Genomic DNA, 21058 nt, shown 5'->3' on the forward strand with positions numbered 1-21058 from the left:
GGTCAATATGTCTGCCAGATGCCTAAGACCTGGATTGTTTCTCTTCCTCTTGCGGGTATTTAAGCCTGGGTGCAGCCAGAGGAGCGAACCCAAATGTTCAAGTTTTTTTTTAAATTTATCCCACACATACACCTTTGAGAAATGGTTGTATTTCAGTGGTAGAATACATGCTTTGGATGCAGAAAGTACCAGATTTAATCCCTGGCTTCTCCAGCTAAAAGAATCGGATAATAAGTGATGTATGTACCCAAGATCCTAGAAAACTGCTGTTAGTCACAGCAAAAATAGTTGGGGTAAAATGATCCCCCAGGCCCTTTTTAGCACAGAAATGAGGGATTTACTCTGCTAGCCCAGGTCTTAAATTGCTAGACCAATAACAAGTGGACCTCTCCAGTTTTTATCCCACTCATTCTCTTTCACAAATATGATTGATTCTATGCTGCCACTGGCAGGCTATTAATAGAATCGCATGTTTGATACCCTAGGCTAGACTCAGTTTTTAAAAATCAGAATTATGCCTGCTAAAGTATGCCACTTATTCCAAGATAAGTCTGCATGACTGTAATGTATGTGGTGATAGCAGTTAGAATAGTATTTGCCAAACTGTGGAAAAAATAAATTTTACAGTTAGGAAAGCAGTCTTAGAAAAAGTGAAGGACTTCTACATGCTGATATGACTTACAGCTTTACAAAAAAAAAAATAAGGAAGTGACTAAGTTAGATTTACAATAGAAGGAAGTCTTGTACCATATGGAGCTAAGCATGGTAAAAGGCTCAAATGTATTTACTTCTTTGTATGGAACCCTGAGATTTAGAAGATCTAAAAAATCTGATCACTTTGCATAATGATGGAATTATTCTGTTGCTGTTTTTGTTTGTTTCACTATAAAAAGCAACTGGATCACATTAGGTTGTGGATCTTGTAATGACAGCTAAATGTAAGTTTCCAAATGAAACAAGGAGCAGCTCCCTGGGCTGTTTCCATTCACAAAAATGATGCAGGGGGTTAGATTGAAGCCTCTTCTCTGCATGTGCAGTGGTTGCAAAATAGTCCTTGCATGGCTGGGAAGCATGGGAACTCCTGACACATGTGTAATACAAAGTTCTTCTGGTGGCATGAAGTTGTTCATTCAGTCCCAAACCTGACTGATATATTGTAAGCAGGAAGTATGTTACTCCACTTGTGGGAGAGTTTGAGGGGAAGGGATTCAGGAAGCACACATGACCTTTTTTTCTTCCCTTTTTTCCAAGATATTATAAGTTGTTGGATGATTTGCTCCTTTTGAGGATTCAAATCCAAGAGGGATGGCAGTTTATTTGAACCGAGAAAGGTGTTTTTTTCCTGCACTGAATGCTCTCCAAGTTTCAGAGGGCTCACAGCCCATAAAGGTATCATGGATTGGAAGGGAAGAATTCCAGACCTATAAAGTAACTTTGGCTGTGAGACATTTCCTTGCCCAAGGGCACCCAGTACACTTTTTAATGGATGAGTGGAATGCCGTACCCAGACTTCACCAACCCAATCTATTCATTTTACTTGCCACAGTGGCTTTCTAGTTTATAGTGTAATATTGGAGCAACATTGTCATCTGCATTGAAAACACATATTTTATAGCCTATTTATTTCTTTCAGATTATAAATCTGTGCCCTAATCCTGATGGGGGCAACCTATTTAAGGATAGGTTGCAGGTTCGAGCCCTAATTTTCCTTTTACAATTTCCCATTCTCAGTTTACCTTTAAAGAATGCAACCCACTGGCTATATGATCAATCAGTTCTGAAATATGTGTTTCCTTTCCTGTTTCCTATTAATCAAATTTACAAACAAACAATCTCACTTTCTGCAAATAAACAATGATACAGAATTGGTGTTACAGAAATTGAACCCACATAGCAAAACATGGATTTATGACATCCTAATAGGATAGATATTGCCACGGAATCATAACTCACACCATTTTGTGTATTATATCACTCACTACATTTGAGACCAGAGTAATAATTCTTCTTCACCATCAGAGCTGCAAATCAAATCAGATCTCTTTTAAAAACTCTCAATGTTTGCTGCTGTTGGTAATGTTACATGCCAGTTTTTATTCTAAAATCCCACCGAACACCTTTCCTATGTGGCACATTAAAGAACAAATCTGCCAACTATGAATTATTTTTTCATATCCCCCAAACCTATAAATAAGCATCTCCAGCTTACCAATTATTTAAAAAGGGTTAAGAAATAAAAGAAAATTGAAACTAATATAGCGCAACCTGAAATTGCTGAGAAAAATTGGTTTAACAATTTTTTTGAAGCAGTTGGCACACAAAAAATGCAGATTGCTTCAGGAGAGCTCTTGGCAAGAACATCACAGGAAGGATCGACACTTTAATATGCTCAAGCAGCCAAATGCAAACTGACACCAGGAACCGAAGTGTGGCAAAAAACAAGGGGAAAGTATCTCAATTTAATATAAGCCTACATAACAAAAGGATCAATGTTTACAGTTCTTGGTTTAGAATACAACATTGCTCTCTTCAGAGTGAATATAGAATAGTTATACATAATAAATTAGAATAATCAGTTGGAGAGAGTTTTTCAAGTGTCTTTTAAAAAATGTAATACGGGAAATATATTGCACTTACTCTGGAGTTGTATGATTGAAGTACAGGATTTCTCCAGAATAAAATGTTTGTGTAGCATAGTCTTAAAAACCAAATATCAATGCATTAAATGAGATCAAGCGGAGATCAATTTAGAATAGACAGGCTTAAGGTGCAAGAAAGATCTCTTTGATAAGACCTCCAGAGCTGACCATTTGTAGGAGGATTCAAGATGAACAGATTTACACTTCGATATCTTCTTGCTGCTGTGCTGCTTTTCAAGTCTGAACTGATCTCTGTCAGGTTATTATGGTGTCATATTATGGCGGGGCTGGAAAAGATTAAGAACCCTGGATTTCCTTGCATTGTTGACATGGCTTAGATGATTCCCATTAAAAACTAACACACATTATTTTACAAAAATGGTACTACAACCGAGTCTTTGGGCACTTCCATGCTAAACATTTTGCTCTGTATTTCATCTATTTCTGCCATGCTTTGCGCTGAATGCATTTCAGAACTTGATTCCATATGACAAGCTTTCCTCTCCCCCCCACCCCCCGCGATGGTTTTTCTAGGTTTTCAGGCCAGGCTTCTCTTTGCATACCTGAGATGGTGAAAGATGGCTTTTCTCTTGCTGAGTCCTCAAAGTACCACCCCTGTTTGTTCCTCAGAAGTGCTACACTGGTGTATCAGCCTTCTGTCATATTCTTTCCAGCTCTGTGCATTTATAATCAGCATCTTCTACCCCCACCACCTTCATGCCCCCAACCTGACTCAAACCACCATACCAAACAGAAAGCTCTGCTTACTCCTGGGTGAGAGAGAGGAGCAGCGGTGACCACGCCACCATTTTGTAAGGAGAAGAAGAGAAGAAGAAGAGTTGGTTTTTATGTGCCGATTTTCTCTATCACTTAAGGGAGACTCAAACCGGCTTACAATCACCTTACCTTCCCCTCCCCACAACAGACATCTTATGAGGTAGCTGGGGCTGAAGAGTGTGACTAGCCCAAGGTCACCCAGCTGGCTTCTTGTGTAGGAGCGGGGAAACAAATCCACTTCACCAGATTAGCCTCTACCGCTCATGTGGAGGAGTGGGGAATCAAACCCGGTTCTCCAGATCAGTGCCCACCGCTGCAACCAAGAGTGAAAGGCTTCCCCGGCTGGGTAGCTTAGGAGGACTCATCTCTCTCCCACACAATCCCCCCTCTTCTCCCACCCCCTTTACTTCTTTGCTGCTCCTTTTCTCCTTTTATATTTTGTGATTTTGCCCTGACCTGGATGGGTCAGGCAATCTAAGGAGGTCTGAGTATGGTCAGTGCCTTGATCGGGAGACTTCCTTGGAACCCTAGTTATGCCACCTTGAGTTCTATGGACCAAAAGTGGGATACAAATAAATATACACACCTAATCTTGCTCTTGCTGCAATTGTAGCTCCGTGGACAAAATGTAATGGACAATATGAGTAAACACCCTGTAATGAATGGGAAAGAGACGCACAGGATAATGTTTCTCTAGCTTGTTCCCCTTGGAGCCTCTGAATTTCTCACTTGACTCTTGCAAACTATCCTTTATTTTGTGACCAATCTTGAAAACAGAAAGAATGACATCTTTGGCATGACAGACTTTCCGTACAACCTTGTATTCAAATAAGTTGTATTCTATTTTCCATGGGGAATGTTTGAAATCCCATTTAAAAAAATTATGCCTTGAGGATATTTTCTGTAATACCATTTAAAGAAACTTGAAAGCCTCTAGCTCTTGAAGTTTGCCTGGTTCTAATGAAGTAATCATCAACTCTGACATTCACAGCAGCAGCTTCTGCTGCCAGGTCTCCGACAGATCTTTTAAAGTGAAAATAAACTTTACAGAAAGGTCCTTGTTTTACTGGCTACAATGCAAACCTTTGTTGAACGGGCATGATAATCTTCAGGATAAAGCGGAATTTTAAACAGCAAAAGAAATATAAAACAGGGCTTGGTAAGCTCTGGCTTGCCAAAGGGGACAGATGGTGGCAGGGGAAAAAAAGAATTAAAAAAAGCAAAGCAGTATTAGAAATATTTTTGTGCCTGTACAGATTTGCCAATAATAAGTATTCTTCAGAAGCGCCATTCCTACCATGGGAAGCAGAAATAAAACCCTTTTTATTCTTTCATTTGATATAGTCCTTCGCAGCCCCACCATTACCACAGGTGATTCTCAACACTGGGAGCAACAGCTAGATTAAACAAAAATGTTTGACATTAACATATTTTCCCTACACACGGAAGAGAAAAAGAAGACATGTGTTTGCAAAGACAAACACAGGTTTTCCAAACTTATTTGGGTAGATTAAGAACTTTTCAGTCCTATCCAGTGGTGTGACCAGCAGCAGAGTTTTCCTGCACAGCCCATGAAATCTAATTTCAAAATTCCCAAGATATTGAGGAAAAAAGTATCCTGAACTGGCTGCCTGCACTCATGTTTTATTTTCCTCCGGCTTGACAGTAAATAGCCACACTTGAGCCGCAAGCCATATCCAAGAACAGAACACCTTATCTCATTTGACTGCACAGAAGGCAACGGAAGGGTGAATGAGCACATTAATGTGGGGACTGTCAGAGAGTCACCATAAAATTTGACAAAGGGGAAATAAAGGTCATGGGGTGAAGTACCTGAAGAGGCACTACATAGGTGATTATTCCTCCCTCCCCATCTGAAGCTTTTTAAAGAAACCACAAGAGCCTTAGGCATGTGCAGAGAGGCCCATCTCCTGAGTGGGCTGTGTGGATTGGAACCTCTCTCCGTACTCCTGAGTTCTTGAGTATCTGATTTTAGATTCACCTTTGGTGCTAGCTCTCCATTTCTTCATTTCATCAAGACTTTTTAAAGGACATCATCTTGCCATAATGTCTTTGAGTCTGCATAACAACCTCACTTCTGACCTTTTAGGTATCTTGTGCTTTTTCTAATCAAGGGAATGTATTTTCTTCCAGTCTCTGCTCTAACTTTGTAACTTCCAGGAGGATCCTGATCCTCCTCACTGGAGCAGTTCACTTCCTTTTAGTCAGTCTTTTAATTACTAAGATAATTTATTTGGAAATGAAACATAACTGTATTGGAGAGTTTTTTACTCACATACGTATTAACTGTTGGCTGTGTGGCTCACTGTTTGAAAATGGCTCCCAATCAATTATCACTTACGCCAAACCGTGGGCAGTGCTTGGAATTAAATCAAGACCCATTTCTCTTTTTATTGGTTCTTCAGGAAGCTCTGACAGTTCATTTGGACAACATTAGGAATAATGTAGGAATGGTTTTCCTTCATGCATGCCTTGAGTTCATATACTTGCTTTTTGTTTGCATCTTAAGATCTTTTACTTGCCTTGGGTTCCAGTTGCCTGGATCTAAGATGGGCTTATAAGTGTTTTAAATACATCTGAAAACAATGTTTGCACCTCATGCTAAGTCTCACTGCTGAAATTTGATAACTACCCCGTTTTCTAAAAATAGGAGGAATGTATAACTATCTTGGCAATTTCTGTCATTGTGATCTATAAAGAAGGGAAACCTGATATGTCCTTTCTGGTGGCTTTGAAAAGTAAACAAAAGTTGGTAACTTGCCTCCATTTATTTTAGAGAGAACAGAAGATGGGTGCTAAATTTTTACCCCAAAATGGCTGCTAAAGTGAAAGGAGTCAGGACACCAGAGGTCAGGACATTGCCTCATCGTATCCATGGTGGTTTCTCATCCCAAACATTTGTTTGCTAGTGCAATGATCCATAAGATCAGACAGTTAATATACTGTAATTACATGTAATGTAATGAGTTAAACTATGGTTAGCAATTTACTTGGAAAAATCAGCAATAGAACGGTATAGTTTGAAATGCTGGAGATAGTAGAACAGCACCAAGTTCATATTCTTGGACCTTCTCTGAAGAATTATGATAGTCTTTTGTTTTATCTACAGAATCAATTTAGTCATTTTTAATTGACTGACTTTCCCTTGTTTGCTTAACATTTATTAATTGACTGTTGTGCTCAGGTAATTAATTCTAAAGCTGGCAATTTTAGCATAGAGAGATTAATTTTATTTTACTAACATGCCACCTAAAATATGGTCTTTCAAGAACAGGTAACCTGAAAATTATCCCCAAATTAATCACACTGTAAGTGAAATACAGTGTGGCAATATTCTGGGACAATTGTTAGCCATCAATGGAAAGCTTTTGGGGGTGTATTTGACTGGACTTCACTATTGAAATTATGGAACATAATGCTAGACAAACTGAGGACAGGTAATGCTCAGAAATCAGGTTTCGACAGTGTGATCTATCCTGTTCCACCTGTAATAAATGGAAGGTTGGTCCTAAAGCAAGTATAAAATAAATCTATTCACCAAGAGTAACAACTTCATACTTCCACAAGTAACTACAGAAATGCCTACACACCTTTTCTTAATCACGCTCAAGGTTGAAAACTGTGAGCAGAAGTCTCTGCAGATACTTTTCTTCAAATGGAAAAACTTTACACTTATTTTACTTCACATACTGTTAGATAGGGAGAAATATATGGCTTACACAACTGTTGCTAGGTCCCAAGGGAGATACAATCCAGTCCCAGACACAGAAAGACTCGCAATGCAACACAGCCCAATCCTTATTCAGGCAGGTAAAACATACTATCCCAAATGGACCACAGCTCGGATTTTCAGTTCAAATGCTGAAATGCACAGGCATTCTATTTGTGGGACTGTGTAGAAATATTCATTCATATCTCTCTAAATCCGAGGAGCTCACTCATCCCACTATTCATATGTCCAAGGAGTCACATCACCCTGTTGATTTGGAGTTTTTCCTCAGAGGTTCTTAAATAGTTCTCATTACCTTCCCATGGGTCTGTATTGGCTTCAGCTGCAGAGGGGAGATTCTAACATCCAGCTTCTCCTTGTAGCTAGACTCTTGGGGCTGGTTCTTCGGCCATGACTGGCTGAGTCTTAAATGCTAGAGAGCTATTGTTCAATTGAGGAGAGAAGCCCAAAGTGGAAGATCTCCCACCTCTGGTGGGGTTTTTTCAACCCTACTCCTGAATCACCTTTGTCTGTCATCATGTCCTGGCTGGTAGAAGAGCTCCTTTTGTGGGACTCAGATCTTTGCTTCTGGTGGCAAGGGAACTGGCATGAGCATCCTTGACTTCTGACTGCCTGTCTTGTTGTTCAATGGAGTTGAAGCCCATACAATACCTCCCATGAACACCTACCCATAGCAGCCATAAGCCCAAGCATGAATTGCAGCCTCTTAACTTCTGAATTTGGAGCAAGTACATTGACATCAATGAAATGAGGCAATTACAATCATGCAAAATAATGACTACCCTGAAAGAAACTACAGAGGGTTCAGCATCCTGTGGCCTACCTAATTTGCCACATTTATGTCACTTATGCTTGTGCCCATGACCTCCCCAAACTGCTCCTTTCAAATCCTTTATATGTTTTAAGTGAACCTACAAGAACATTTACTTGGCAAAATAAAGGGTTGTGTGTGTGTTTAAAAAATGATTGCCGAGTACAACAGCTAAATTAAAGGCCAGGCAGGGTTTTGGCACTATGTATACTGTTGGATGCATTTTCCTGCTCAGATGGATATTGGCTGCATGATCTGATAAAAACGGTGGTTAAATTAACTCTACAGTTTGTATTTATACAGCCAAACGTTTATTGGCCTCCCCCCCCCCCCCTTTGGCTCTGTCTGTAGGGTTCATTACTTACAGTTACTGCAGAATCAATCTGAAATGGCCAAAATCAGTGATGGAATTTATAGCGCCATAAACCCACCCATACAAGCACTGTTATACATGGAAGAACCTGGCAATGGTCTTTTCAGAAATCCTTCTCTCTCCTTGGCAGAGTGGGCCAATTCTGCCAATTTAAGAGAATCAACACAATCTTATTAGGACAAGTGTTATCCTGACAGCCCCATTGTACATTTTTAAAAGATGTGTATTGGTGCAGATGAACAGTATTATTGATAAAACCAGAGGTATAGTACATTCTGATTAAGCGTAATTGGAGTTTGTTATCTAAGGATTGTTAACTTAGATCTTTTCAGTGACTAAGCAGTCATCATAGAAGACAGCAGTGATATGACACTCTTTAGAAGGTTTGACATACTGTATATATGGTTTTATGTCTGAAATTGTAGTGTTTTCTGTGTTTTTGTGCTGTCTTTTTATATAAATAATAAAATATAATAAAAATGTTATTGATAAAATCTTGGCATATCAGAAGGAGGAGGAGATATTAAATGTTTCTTCTCCTTCCTCCATGCCAGTCCTTTCAAGTTTCTTATATTACAAAAAAAACACACATTATTCTTTATAGAATCCTTGTTAAAGAAACCTTTTAACACTTCTTGAGCTATCAATTAATTAAATTTTCAGCAATAATAAAATGAAAGAAATAGCTTTCCAGCTGGTAACATGATAAATGAAAAAAGTGAACAACATTTACAGATAATATACACAATGTATGCTATCAAACGTTCTATGCTTCTAAAAATTCTGAGTTAAGAGATTTACATTGCTGATCAGTACATTTTTCTTTGTAAGCATCCCTATAATGGACGTCACATGCTTTATTCTGTTTTGAAACACAGAAATTTGTAATTTTACTTGATAAAGAGGAGGGGGAAAGCCCACTAAAGAAAAGACAGATGGCGTGCCTTCTTTTCTCAAACTCAATTTCATAATATGCATGCAATTGCTAATAGGCAGACACTAAAAACATTTTTTTCTTGACAGAGAAGAGCTGATAAATTGATGACATAAACTTCATCTCTGGTTACTCCTGTGATCTAAAGCTCTTCTGCGAGCTTGGTACCATCAAAGTCGGCTTCTTACAACTGTATCAAAATTTATGAATGCATATGACTATAAAGTGAGTGAAGGCAACCCATAATGCATGTTTGTTTATTGTGCATCAGCTCTTTTCTTCAGCACAAACAAAGGGGGGGGAGTTCTCCAATTCTCTCTCTCAAAATCTTTATACTTGAGAATGAAAAACTACACTGACAACAATATTTTCAAAAAGGTGACTAAAAACAAAGGCCTATTTGTAGGCAATACCTAACTACATAGATAAGGGCAAGACTAAACTGAGCCAATCTACAAGATATTGCTACATTCTAGAATAACTATCAGACCTAACAGCACTTGATTATTAGAGGAATGAATGACTGTGCATCTGAGTAAAGGAACATGCACAAAAGCAACCCTGTTAACGAGTTGCATCTTGTTTTACATCTGAGTTGATACCAAAATGCTGGCCAGATTTTGCAAAAAGTGGGACAGCTTCTTTATTTCCAGCTCACGTTAAAGATGGCATTTTGCTTGTGTATAAAAATCTGGCAAACCCCCAAACCAAATTGGTTGCGCCTAAAGAAGAGTTGTTTATCTGGAAAAAAACTACTGAATGTGTTTTAACTTTCAGTGTCAAATTACAGCTGGCTGTGGTTCATTTTGATTCTTTAAAGGAATCAACAAACATGAATATATTAAAGATTATATACAAGTTTAGATGACTGGGCAAACCACCCCGTAAACACAGTCTGCCTGGTAAATGTCGGGCTGTGACGTCACCTCATGGGTCAGGAATGACCCAATGCTTGCACAGGGGACTGTGTGTGTGGTGTGTTAAGTGCCGTCAATTCGCTTCCGACCCATGGCGACCCTATGCATCAATGTCCTCCGAAATGTCCTATCTTTGACAGCCTTGCACAGGGGACTACCTTTACCTTTATTAACAGATGTATATAATAGATAGTGTATAAACTTTAAGTGATGACACTGCCATAATTTTAGCCAATACACTTCTAAGGTAGAGCTTTGAATAACCTGGAAAAAATTCCTGTCAATTTAATAGACACTCAAGATGAGAAAAAAGGCTTTTCATTCACCTAGTAAATAGAATCTCTTTAAGCATATATTTAGGGTTGCCAACCTCCAGGTACTAGCTGGAGATCTCCTGCTGTTACAACTGATCTCCAGCCGATAAAGATCAGTTCAGCTGGAGAAAATGGCCGCTTTGCCCATTGGACTCTATGGCATTGAAGTCCCTCCCCTCCCAAACCCTGCCCTCCTCAGGCTCCGCCCCAAAAACCTCCTGCCGGTTGCAAAAAGGGACCTGGCAACCCTACCTATATTAAAGGGGCCAGACATATTTTCTCCACGCTGTTGGCAACCCTATGGGCAAAAACCTAGAATGGGGTCTCCAACATGTAGCCCATATAGTGTTGCCAGGACCCGCTTCACCACCAGTGGGAGGTTTTTGGGGTGGAGCCTGAGGAGGGAGGAGTTTGGGGAGGGGCTTCAATGAGGGGCTATAGAGTCCAATTGCCAAAGTGGCCATTTTTTCCAGGTTTACTGATCTTTATCGGCTGGAGATCAGTTGTAATAGCAGGAGATCTCTAGCTAGTACCTGGAGGCTGGCAACCCTAAGACCACAGGTGCCAAAGAGCCTGAAGAAACCTTTTCTGGTGCCCACCAAGCATTTTTTGGGAATTGGGTGGGACCAGAAGAGGCCTGTGCCCAGCAGGCCTTAGGATTGGCTCTGCAGATGGGGAAAAAACATTGCTTCAGTGGCTGTGGCAGTCGCAGCACATAGATCTTCACTTCTGAATGTAAGCTGCCCCAGGCCTTGGCCATTATCCATCCTTCCCACCCATTTGTCTTGGGGAGGGGAGCCCACCATCAGAAAATGCCAGCTGGCCTGAATGAGAGAAGGGGGGAGGGAAATCACCCAAAGCTGATGGCTGGTTGTTGTCCCCTGCAACCTCCAGTTGGAGGTTGGAGGTTAGATTGGAGGTTAGTGGAAACTGTAATTCAGACTGCATTTGAATAGTCCTCAGGGTCACCTATATGTCTTGAGAGATCTCTGGTTCTACACATTTGCTAATGTAACAATCAAGAAAATAGGGTTCTGCATTAGATATTAGGGGTGTGCACAGAGAAAAATTCCATTATAATTTGAAATCCAGACTTTGGTGGGGGGTTAACATGATTGCTTATTTTGGGGTAAGACATTATATCGATTTGGGATTCAAATCTCTGTGACTTTTTTGATAATGAGGTTCAGGACAATTATTTTCAATGGGAAATGCATACAAGGGTCTGGGGCAGCTGTTTATAAAGACAACAGCACCATATTTGCATAGAACACAATCCTACCTCTAGGATTTTTTTACCTTTCCACTGAAAACTCTGCATTTGCTATCCTTGCTTGTTGGAATCTGCTTCTTTTCACAAAGTGAAAGTGGCTTCCTTTGTAGAACTCCCCCCAGTCCCTTCCCATTAGTCTGCCACAATTTCCTATGGGTAACATTGGGGGGGGGGGGGCTGGAGTGGCTGTTTTTTCCGAATCAAATGATACCAAAATTGCAACAGAGTGGGTGTTTCATGTCCATTAACTTCAAGTTTCAAGGGAATTGGGTCAAGGGTTCCAATTTTATGGGCCCCTGAACTAGCTGCCCCCAGTTCTCTATTTTCCCAGCCATAGTATTTGCAAAGAACAAAAGGCCTTTACCCCCACATAGGAGAAAGAGAAGGAGAACAAAAGTTCTCTGCAGCTTGTCTCCAAAGGTGATTGGCTGGAAGTGCTTTGTGCTCCTCCTTTACAAGAATCTGATTGGAAGGGAGAAATGGAAATCAGTGGAATCAAAGAAGAACACAAGCACATACTGCTTTGCTGGTAAGCACCCAAACTTAAAAAAAAACCCTCACAGATAGTTTGGGAAGGGGGGTTTCGTTATACCAACAATCATGGATTTGTTTTACCATTCTGGAAAATCACTGTACTGACATGAGCCAGTAAGCTCCAAGCTTTCAGCTATTTTTAAAGGGGACTGGCCTGTCTGATAATATTGTTCTAATTATGAGAATGTACAAAGAAGAACAATTATTATGAAATATGATAAAATAACTTTTGGAACAATTTAAATGTGAATGTGTCTGATGCTCAGTCCTCACTTCTTGCCCCCTTCCCCAATTTGCCCAAACATGAAATGGCACCCCTGGTGTTTGATTGGCTCTAGTAACTCAGATCATACTTTCTTACTACAAGTTTAAGGGATTAATTTGTCAAAGTTATTGGGACAATGCCTGTAATTACATCACTTCATAAAAACAATCTCCACATACCACTCAGATATAATACTTAGTTTTAGAGAGTCTGCAGATTAGTACTACATAAAATTACATTCTATACTTAAGGTCTAATATATAAAAACATTTTTGTAGCTTTAAACATTTTTCAATTTTGTGAGCTTACATATTTCAAAATTATTTTTGTACATGGAGGTTGATTTATAGGATGAAATTAATCAAATTTCCGTTTCCATTACTAAACGTTTGGCTGTCTGCCTGTGATTGAACATTTGCATTTCTAGTTTTCATTCATCTTATTAACTTAACAATTTTAGAGCCTCCCCCCAACATAATATGGTATGTTTAGCCATTAGTTGCTACAAAGAACCGAAGCCAAGTCTAAGCATTAAAGTTTCTGGGATTTCCCCAAATGTGTTTTGGAGACTCCATGGCAAAGCTTTCTTTAAAACTGAGCTCTATGCATTTTGTCTAAAAGCAAAACACTGTGTGGCATTGACTCATACCCAGTGTAATGACTCCAGCAAAAGACTGTGTATTTAGAGTGTCTATGTTACCGGGGTGGGGGGGGAGTTAAAATAAAATGTCCCTAGTGCCCTCTTACATAGGCTGACTTCATGATGGCTAAAGATCCCAAGACATTTTCTTAACTCACAAGAGGCTGAGCTGAAGGCCAGAGTAATCTCTGCATCCCGGCAAATATTTTCTCTTTCAAGAACTCACACACACAAATGCCCGAGGTTATGTGTAAGTTGCTGCTGAGAACATGATAGCCGATGTGGTTGTTTACTCAGTTGCTATGAAAGGTTGGCAGTGAAGTAATTTCTTCTGTCAACTCAGAGAGCGTTCTCAACACAGGGTGCAATTCTGGACTTAACATTTATTACATGCTGATGGTCCAGTGGTTTTTCAAGGCCAAGGAATGAATTGAAAATGATTATCCTAAACTGACCAGGTTTATCCTGGGCCTAACAACTCCACAAAGGAATATGCTCAACTTATCTTTACCTACAAAACTGTCTGGGGCCCTACAGGGCCAATATAATGTTGGAAGACCCCCCTCCTGTCTCCTGCACAGTTATCCAAATATGGCCAGCAGTCTCCAAAGAGTCCATTTCCTGTTAGTTTCAGAACTGGCCAAGGGGCTCTTAACAGTTAAGGGCTGGATGGAGAAAAGTCTTCCCCTTGGATGGCTGCTCTCTAGCCACTGCACAGCTGGACCTCAGCACTTCCAGCTGGTGCTGGGGATTCATCCTGAAAAACTCCACTTAGATGTTATCTATGATAGCTTTGCTGGAATATATAGGAGTAGGAGGATACCTTGTCCCACCTTAATTAATTAAGTAGTGGAGACGGTATGGAAATACTTGGCTTGCACAATTTTCTTGATAAGAAACAAGACTGTGTTACAAGATTTGCACCATGTACATGTGATGGTTGCCAGCACAGGCAGTTGAGATATTATGTATGGTATCCTTTTTGTAATTGTCATGAAACAGCCTTGAAACCTTTGTTATCAGATAACTTTTAATTATTGCAAAAGTACTGCTCCAGTAACCAGGTTGAATTCAAAGTACTGTCCATCACATGGACCCTCATATCTGCAGGACCTCCGCTCCTTTTATAACAGCTTCGCTCAACTGAGCAGAACCTTCTGCAAGTGGTACCATGCAAATGGACAAGATCAACAACTGCCCGTACATGGGCATTCCTTGTGGAACGGCATGCCTGAGTAGGTCAGGAAGGCTCTTATGCTTCTGTCACTGCACAAATTACGTAAAACCTATTTGAGCTATGTTATAATGGAACTATGCTTTAATAAAGGGAATGGACTGTAGACTATACCACTCTGTACAGTATGTATTATGTGGCTGCTATACGTATTATCTTGCTGTCACTTCATACGGTATTTACTCAAATGCAAGACTAGGTTTTTTCACAGGTATCCCATGTCCTACATGGGCAAACAAGTTATGGTTATGTCCAATAATTGTGTAAAATATTTTGAAGGGGATCATCTTACATTCAGCTCTATCTTTGATTCAAGTGAATATGGGTAGTTTTCTACTACTGAAATAGTTTCTGCATTGTTTAACATATTGACAACACAATCCTAAGGGGGGCAGTTGTGACATAGCAAGGGACAGCGCAGCCATGGTGCAGTTGTGCTACTTCCCAAGCGGATTCCTGTGCCACGGCTGGCAAGCCGAACAGGAAAATTCCCCAAACGCCCATGAAACTGCTGTATGCAGTTACATGGGCTGCAACATTTTTGCTGGCGTAAATTCACGCCAGCAAAAGGAGGTGTCCCCAAGGCGAAAGGGCTCAGGGAGCCAATTAAAGTCAGCTCTGCCCCCAGGAATGCCCCCTTTGGCGCCAGTGCAAGCCCCTGCGCCAGAGGTATGCTGGCGCCATGGCTGTGCCGATGCATGGTGCTACCACATTCCCAGCACCATCGTAAGTGGCCCGGCATAAAAGTAAATGCCCATTTAGCCAGTGCAAGTGGCATTTTCGCCTGCGCCAGGGTCATATCATCTAAGGGCTTTCGCCCCCCATTTAGGATTGCACTGTAAGTCTAATATATATACTTTGTTTCAGATTTCTGTAATCCCAATCCTAATTAAATGTCTTATTGATTGCATTGATTCACATTGTATAAATAACGTCAATAAATAAATATTCATAGCAATCAGGTTTTTCTAGAGCAGTGACCCAGTCTTTTTTTTCCAATATCTCATTTGAATAAGGTCACTGGCTAAAAAACAACGTATTGCTTATTGCACTAATATCCTATAAAGGCTCATCCAGATGATAATTTCCAAGATAAATTATTTCCATTGCTAAATCCTGTAGTGGATACCTCATAGGCATTTTGTGCTACTTCCCTCCCTCCCTCAGTTGATTCCTCCAAAGTTACATTCTTAGCATCATCTGTTTTGTTTTCCTTTGGAGAGGAGTGCTATGGATATTCAGCACTAAAGCTCATGTGTGCGATCCTATGTGCACTTTTCAGAGTCATTATACCACTGCTCATGCTCTGCACTCCAGAGAGCATAGTACAGAAAGGATAGCAAGGATAGTAATGTATAGGAAAACAGTACTATATTCTATTCATGTTCGTTCAGGTCATCTCAGTGAGAGGGCCCTAGTAGTAGTAGTAATAACAACAACAACAACAATAATAATGTTGCCTCAGTAGAGGCTTGGCTACTCACAGGCTGTTGTCCTTCTAAATACCTGAGTATATGAAGGATTCTTGAACTAAAGTAGGAAGCTTTTTATTTCCTTGGCACTGCAGTTATTCCTTGTTTCCATTCTACTATTTATACAGTTAAATCTCTGGTTAATAAACTGCAAAATCTGAGGGATCAATTTTAGCAAAATGGAGGGATTTGAGGGATCAATTTAGCAAAAAGGCTGATGTGAAAGAATTCCATCAAAATGCCAACTAAAGAAAAAAGATTTTGCTGTATCCCAAAATTATTTCCACCCCACTAAATACAGCAGACAGTATGTACTATAAAACTGTCCACAATTTTAATTTTAAGATATTTCTTCCTAATGTTGATCACATGATTAATAATTAGGGTTGCCAGGTCCCTCTTCACAACCGGCGGGAGGTTTTAGGGGCAGAGCCTGAGGAAGGTGGGGTTTGGGGAAGGGAAGGACTTCAATGCCATAGAGTCCAATTGCCATTTTCTCCAGGTGAACTGATCTCTATTTGCTGGAGATCAGTTGTAATAGCAGGAGATCTCCAGCTAGTACCTGGCAACCCTATTAGTAATTTATGAGAAGAATTACAGACAGCAGCAGTATGCTGAGTGGGGTTACTGCTTTCAACCCCAAGTGCTGTTACTTTCATGATCCAGAAGCCATTACAATAGAATTGAAGTGGAATTCAGACTATTACCAAAAGTTCTAGAGAGGTATGAATGAGAAAGACAAAATAAAAATTGCCTTAGTGAACTCAGTGCTTAATCTTGTTGAAGGACTGAAAATCAAACTCTACAGATTGTGTTAATTGCTGGCATCAAGTGGCTAGCTGTCAACAAACCGTTTTGTATCTGTGGGAAGTTAAGGTTTACTTGAGGAGCAGAATAGGCATTTAACACTCTGTAACACTGCCATACTGGCAGTAGAAAAACTCGCCAAAGAGACTGAGACTGTTAACAATTTTGAAAAAAATATCTAGGAATGAGCTGATTAAAGTTCTAAAGATTACCGTATTTGCTAGGGTTGCCAGGTCCCTCTTTGGCACAGGTGGGAGGTTTTTGGTGCGTTGCCTGAGGAGGGAGGTTTTGGGGAGGGGAGGGACTTCAATGCCATAGAGTCCAATTGTCAAAGCGGCCATTTTCTCCAGGTGAACTAATCTCTATCGCCTAGAGATCAGTTGTAATAGCAGGAGATCTCCAGCTAGTAGCTGGAGGCTGGCAACGCTATTATCTGCACATGTTCTTTACCTCAAATTACTCTTCAGGTAAAATACATTTAGTAGTTTCATTTCTCCAGGTTGTGAAATTCCTAGAGATTTGTAGCATAAGAAGGGTGGGCTTTGGGGAAGGAAGGAGCAAGGTTTAATGCCATGGAGTCCAACTCCAAAGCAGCCATTTTCTCCAGGGGACCTAATCTTTGTTGCCTGGAGATCAGCTGTAATACCAGAAGATCTCCAGACCCCACCTGGAGGTTGCAACCCTAGTTTTGTGTGCAATATTCTATCATTTCTCTTGGGCAAATCTAACAAGTGGGAGAGAGCCCAGCCCCAAGAAATACATTTGTTTCTTTTTGTACCCCCCACCCCGACTGATGTACTGCAAGAACCATCCTGGCAGATGTATGAAGTCCACACTTGGAATCTGAGTACATCTAAATACTGAAGATGGTGTCTGGCCATCTCTACCTTGTCTCATGTGATTGTGAGGCACCAGAAAGTTGGATATACTGCAAATAAAGTAACAATTTAAACTGAAACATTTATTTCTTACGATAGAAATTAGAGACAATCAGGAACTTGGTCTCATGAACATTGACAAAATAGGTAACAATTGTCCACCAAAATGACAGTCTCCAAGTGCTCTTAGTTATCCGCTGTTTAATCAGTTATTTTAGATCACCGAGAAATTAAGGGGGGAATGCCTAATTCTAGAAAGAATAATGCAAATTTAGCACATCTTCAAATAACCACCGTATAGTGAAATTCAAGGTCTTTAAATGGGTTGCCTAATGGGTAGGCAGGGAAAGAAAAATGGTGGGGAAAAATCAGTCAGACAGCCAAATTCATACACGGAATTAAGTTTAACAATGAAGGGATTTAGCAAGCACCACCACTGGCTCTTTAAGACTTCCTCAAACCAGTGAGCCAGATCACAATATACTCAGAGGATACGGCTGCATTTAACAAAGCCATCTAGTCCCAATCTTCAATCCATAACCTTCAAGAATATGTATTTATATCCCAGTCTGTAATATTCTCAAAACGGACACAAGTTCCCTTTTAGTTTTTACAACAACAAACACTAAAGGGAGCTGAATACATAAAATATCCATGTGCTTATCCTGAGCCAAATTTACTTAAATGAGGTAAGAAATATGGTCAAGTATGCCAGTTATTTAGTCATCCTCTTTCTCCCTGACAGCAGAGACAAATCCAGGTATTCTTAGCAAAACATAACAAAATTTTACCTTATATCCTGAGGATTTGATGTGCACGCCTCGCTTGGTCAGGGTAGATTTCATCCGGATGAAAAAAGATCTCTCTAGATTGTTGTCCGTTGTAAGTAGGCTGGGGCTCGTGGATTCCACTAGAATAGAAATTTTTAAAAAATCATCCATGGATTATTTAATTTGCTACGAATCCCTTCGAACTATTTCACAGATATGACCACATGACCACTGAGCTAGCTACAAATGAATCATGAATCACTTGTGCTAACATGCTGCAAAAAAAAACAAACAGATCAGCCTCAGTTATTAGCTTAAGTATTATGTAGGTCCACCAGTGTTCTACGTAGGACGTGGGGATCCCACGGAATTATAGTTCATCTACAGATTACAGAGATCAGTTCCCCTGGAGAAAATGGATGCTTTGGGGGGTGGATCCTATGGCATTGTACCCCACTGAGGTCCCTGTCCTCCCCAGGCTCCATCTCCAAATCTCCAGGAGTTTCCCAACCTGGATCTGGCAACCCTACCCCCATTCCCCACCAGTGGCCAGGGGAGGACCTGGCAACCCTTGTTTCCACAAGATTTTGGTTTCTCTGTACAGCTAAAACTGAGCTTCATTCAGTTTGCGGATGAGTTCCAAAGACTCGCTAATAAAATAGTGGATTGGACTGAAGCTACCCGGGTGCATTACTTCAGAGCAGCGTTGCATCCTGAGATTCTAAACTGGGCACACATGCAGCGAGACCCAGCCACCTTGGAAGAGTGGATTTTACTGGCGGAGGAAGTGGAAAGCTGCCACCAGTTTATTTCCCTTGCCTGACGGCAGGCCAGGGAGGGGGGAAGCTAGAGAAACCCTCCCAAACCTGCCGCTCCTCAGGCCCCGCGGAGGCCGGCTCTACCTCCGCAAGACCGAGCGTTGCGGTTTCAAAGGGGAGCCTGCCTCGTTTGCGGTGCCATGGGTCACTTTGCTGCCACTTGTCCGTCACATCCGGGACTGCCGAGTCCCACTCACCAGCCAGAGGGGACTCCTTGTGGGAGAGGATGCACTCGGGGCACCGCAGCCGAGCGGAGCATCGCTTCAAGACGAAAAGCACCCCCAGCTCTGCACGCCGGAGAAGTGACAACGGACCTTTCGCCAGCGGACCCGTCGGGGTACAGGATTACAGTTACTACTCCTGGGGAGGGTAGCTCTGCTTCTTCAGAGGAGGGTGACCACTGGAACTCCCCAGTCCTTAACTTGGAGTCTCCCCTCGAACAGCCAAAAAACGGACTGGGTCTGCAGTAGAAGGAGCGATACCGCAGACCTCCGCAGGTGTTCCTGTGAAACCCGAGGCTCCTTTCATGATGAGTGAAGTAGAAGAGACTGTGTATGTAGATGTGATATTACGACATTATAGAAAAGGTCCTCAATTACAAGTTAAGGCCTTAATAGACTCTGGATGTGCCCACTCGTTAATTAACGAAACCACCTTTAAGGCGCTCCAAGTGAAATCAGTCCCTTTGCCGGCACCTGTTCAATTTGCTCAAATGGATGGCAGTGATTTCAGGGGGGGGGGCAGTCGACCGTCACACTGACGGAGTGGCAATGGGAATTGGCCACCATTGGGAACAAATCAGCTTTACTATTGTGCCCAATGTTCGATATGCTGTGGTGTTAGGAGCAAATTGGCTCAAAGGACACAGTCCCACCATAGACTGGGAAGCTGAGACTTTAACGTTCAATAGCCTGCTGTGTGAGTTACACCAATATGAAGTGGCCATTAAAACCGTAATCAAACCATCTCCTGCCCTGGCCTCGGACACCTCCAGTCCGACCCAAGTGCTGCCCGAATATCAGGACTTTGCAGGTGAGTTTAATGTGTAGGAGTGTGATGTGTTACCCCCCCCACACCGCCGGACGGACTGTGCTATATAAGTGGTGGGGAATGGAAAACTGCCAAAGAGTAAGATCTACCCAATGAGTCCTACGGAACGGACGGTGCTCCGCGAATTCTTAGACAAGAACTTGGCTCGCGGTTTCATCTGACCCTCCACCGCGCCCTATTTGGCACCGGCTTTCTTCGTGTGTAAGAAAACAGGAGATTTGCATTTGTGTATTGACTTTTGAAAACTCAATGCTGTTACTCAAATGAATGCTTATCCCATCCCCCTCATTTCTGATCTCTTGGGACAATTGAAGGAGGGACACATTTTCACCAAATTGGACTTAGTCGAGGCTTATTACAGCGTCAGAATCCGGGAGGGGGATGAATCTTTGATAGCCTTTTCCAGTTGCTTTGGGGTGTTCGAATTTATGGTGATGCCTTTTGGAATAAAAGGGGCCCCGGGGGTCTTCATGCAACTCATTAATGAGATCCTCCATGATCTATGTTCAAAGGAGTGGTGGTCTATTTAGATGATATTCTCATTTACTCTAAAACCATGGATGAGCATGTTGCCATGGTTCGAGAGGTATTGCAACGTCTCAGAGACAATCAGCTGTATGCTAAAGTGTCTAAATGCGAGTTCCATAAAAAGCAATTGACTTTCCTAGGATATATTATCTCGCACCAGGGACTGACTATGGATCCTGAAAAAGTGCAAGCGGTGCTCGGTTGGGAACCACCCTCTACCCGTAAACAGGTCCTAAGATTTCTCGGGTCCACGAATTTATACAGGGCGTTCCT

At 41.3% G+C, this 21058-nt stretch overlaps 1 protein-coding gene across 11 annotated transcripts in view; it reads right to left on the bottom strand.

Moving 5' to 3' along the window:
• The window catches only part of NPAS3 (neuronal PAS domain protein 3), a 795184-nt gene that overhangs the window by 43234 nt on the left and 730892 nt on the right, over nt 1-21058 (bottom strand). For all 11 annotated transcript variants that reach the window (XM_056850745.1, XM_056850750.1, XM_056850744.1 and 8 more), the window contains one exon: nt 18411-18529. In XM_056850745.1, the coding sequence (XP_056706723.1) occupies nt 18411-18529 (119 nt within the window). The remainder of the gene's footprint in view (nt 1-18410; nt 18530-21058) is intronic.

Source organism: Euleptes europaea, chromosome 6 (genome assembly GCF_029931775.1).
Source record: "Euleptes europaea isolate rEulEur1 chromosome 6, rEulEur1.hap1, whole genome shotgun sequence".
NCBI lineage: Eukaryota > Metazoa > Chordata > Lepidosauria > Squamata > Sphaerodactylidae > Euleptes > Euleptes europaea.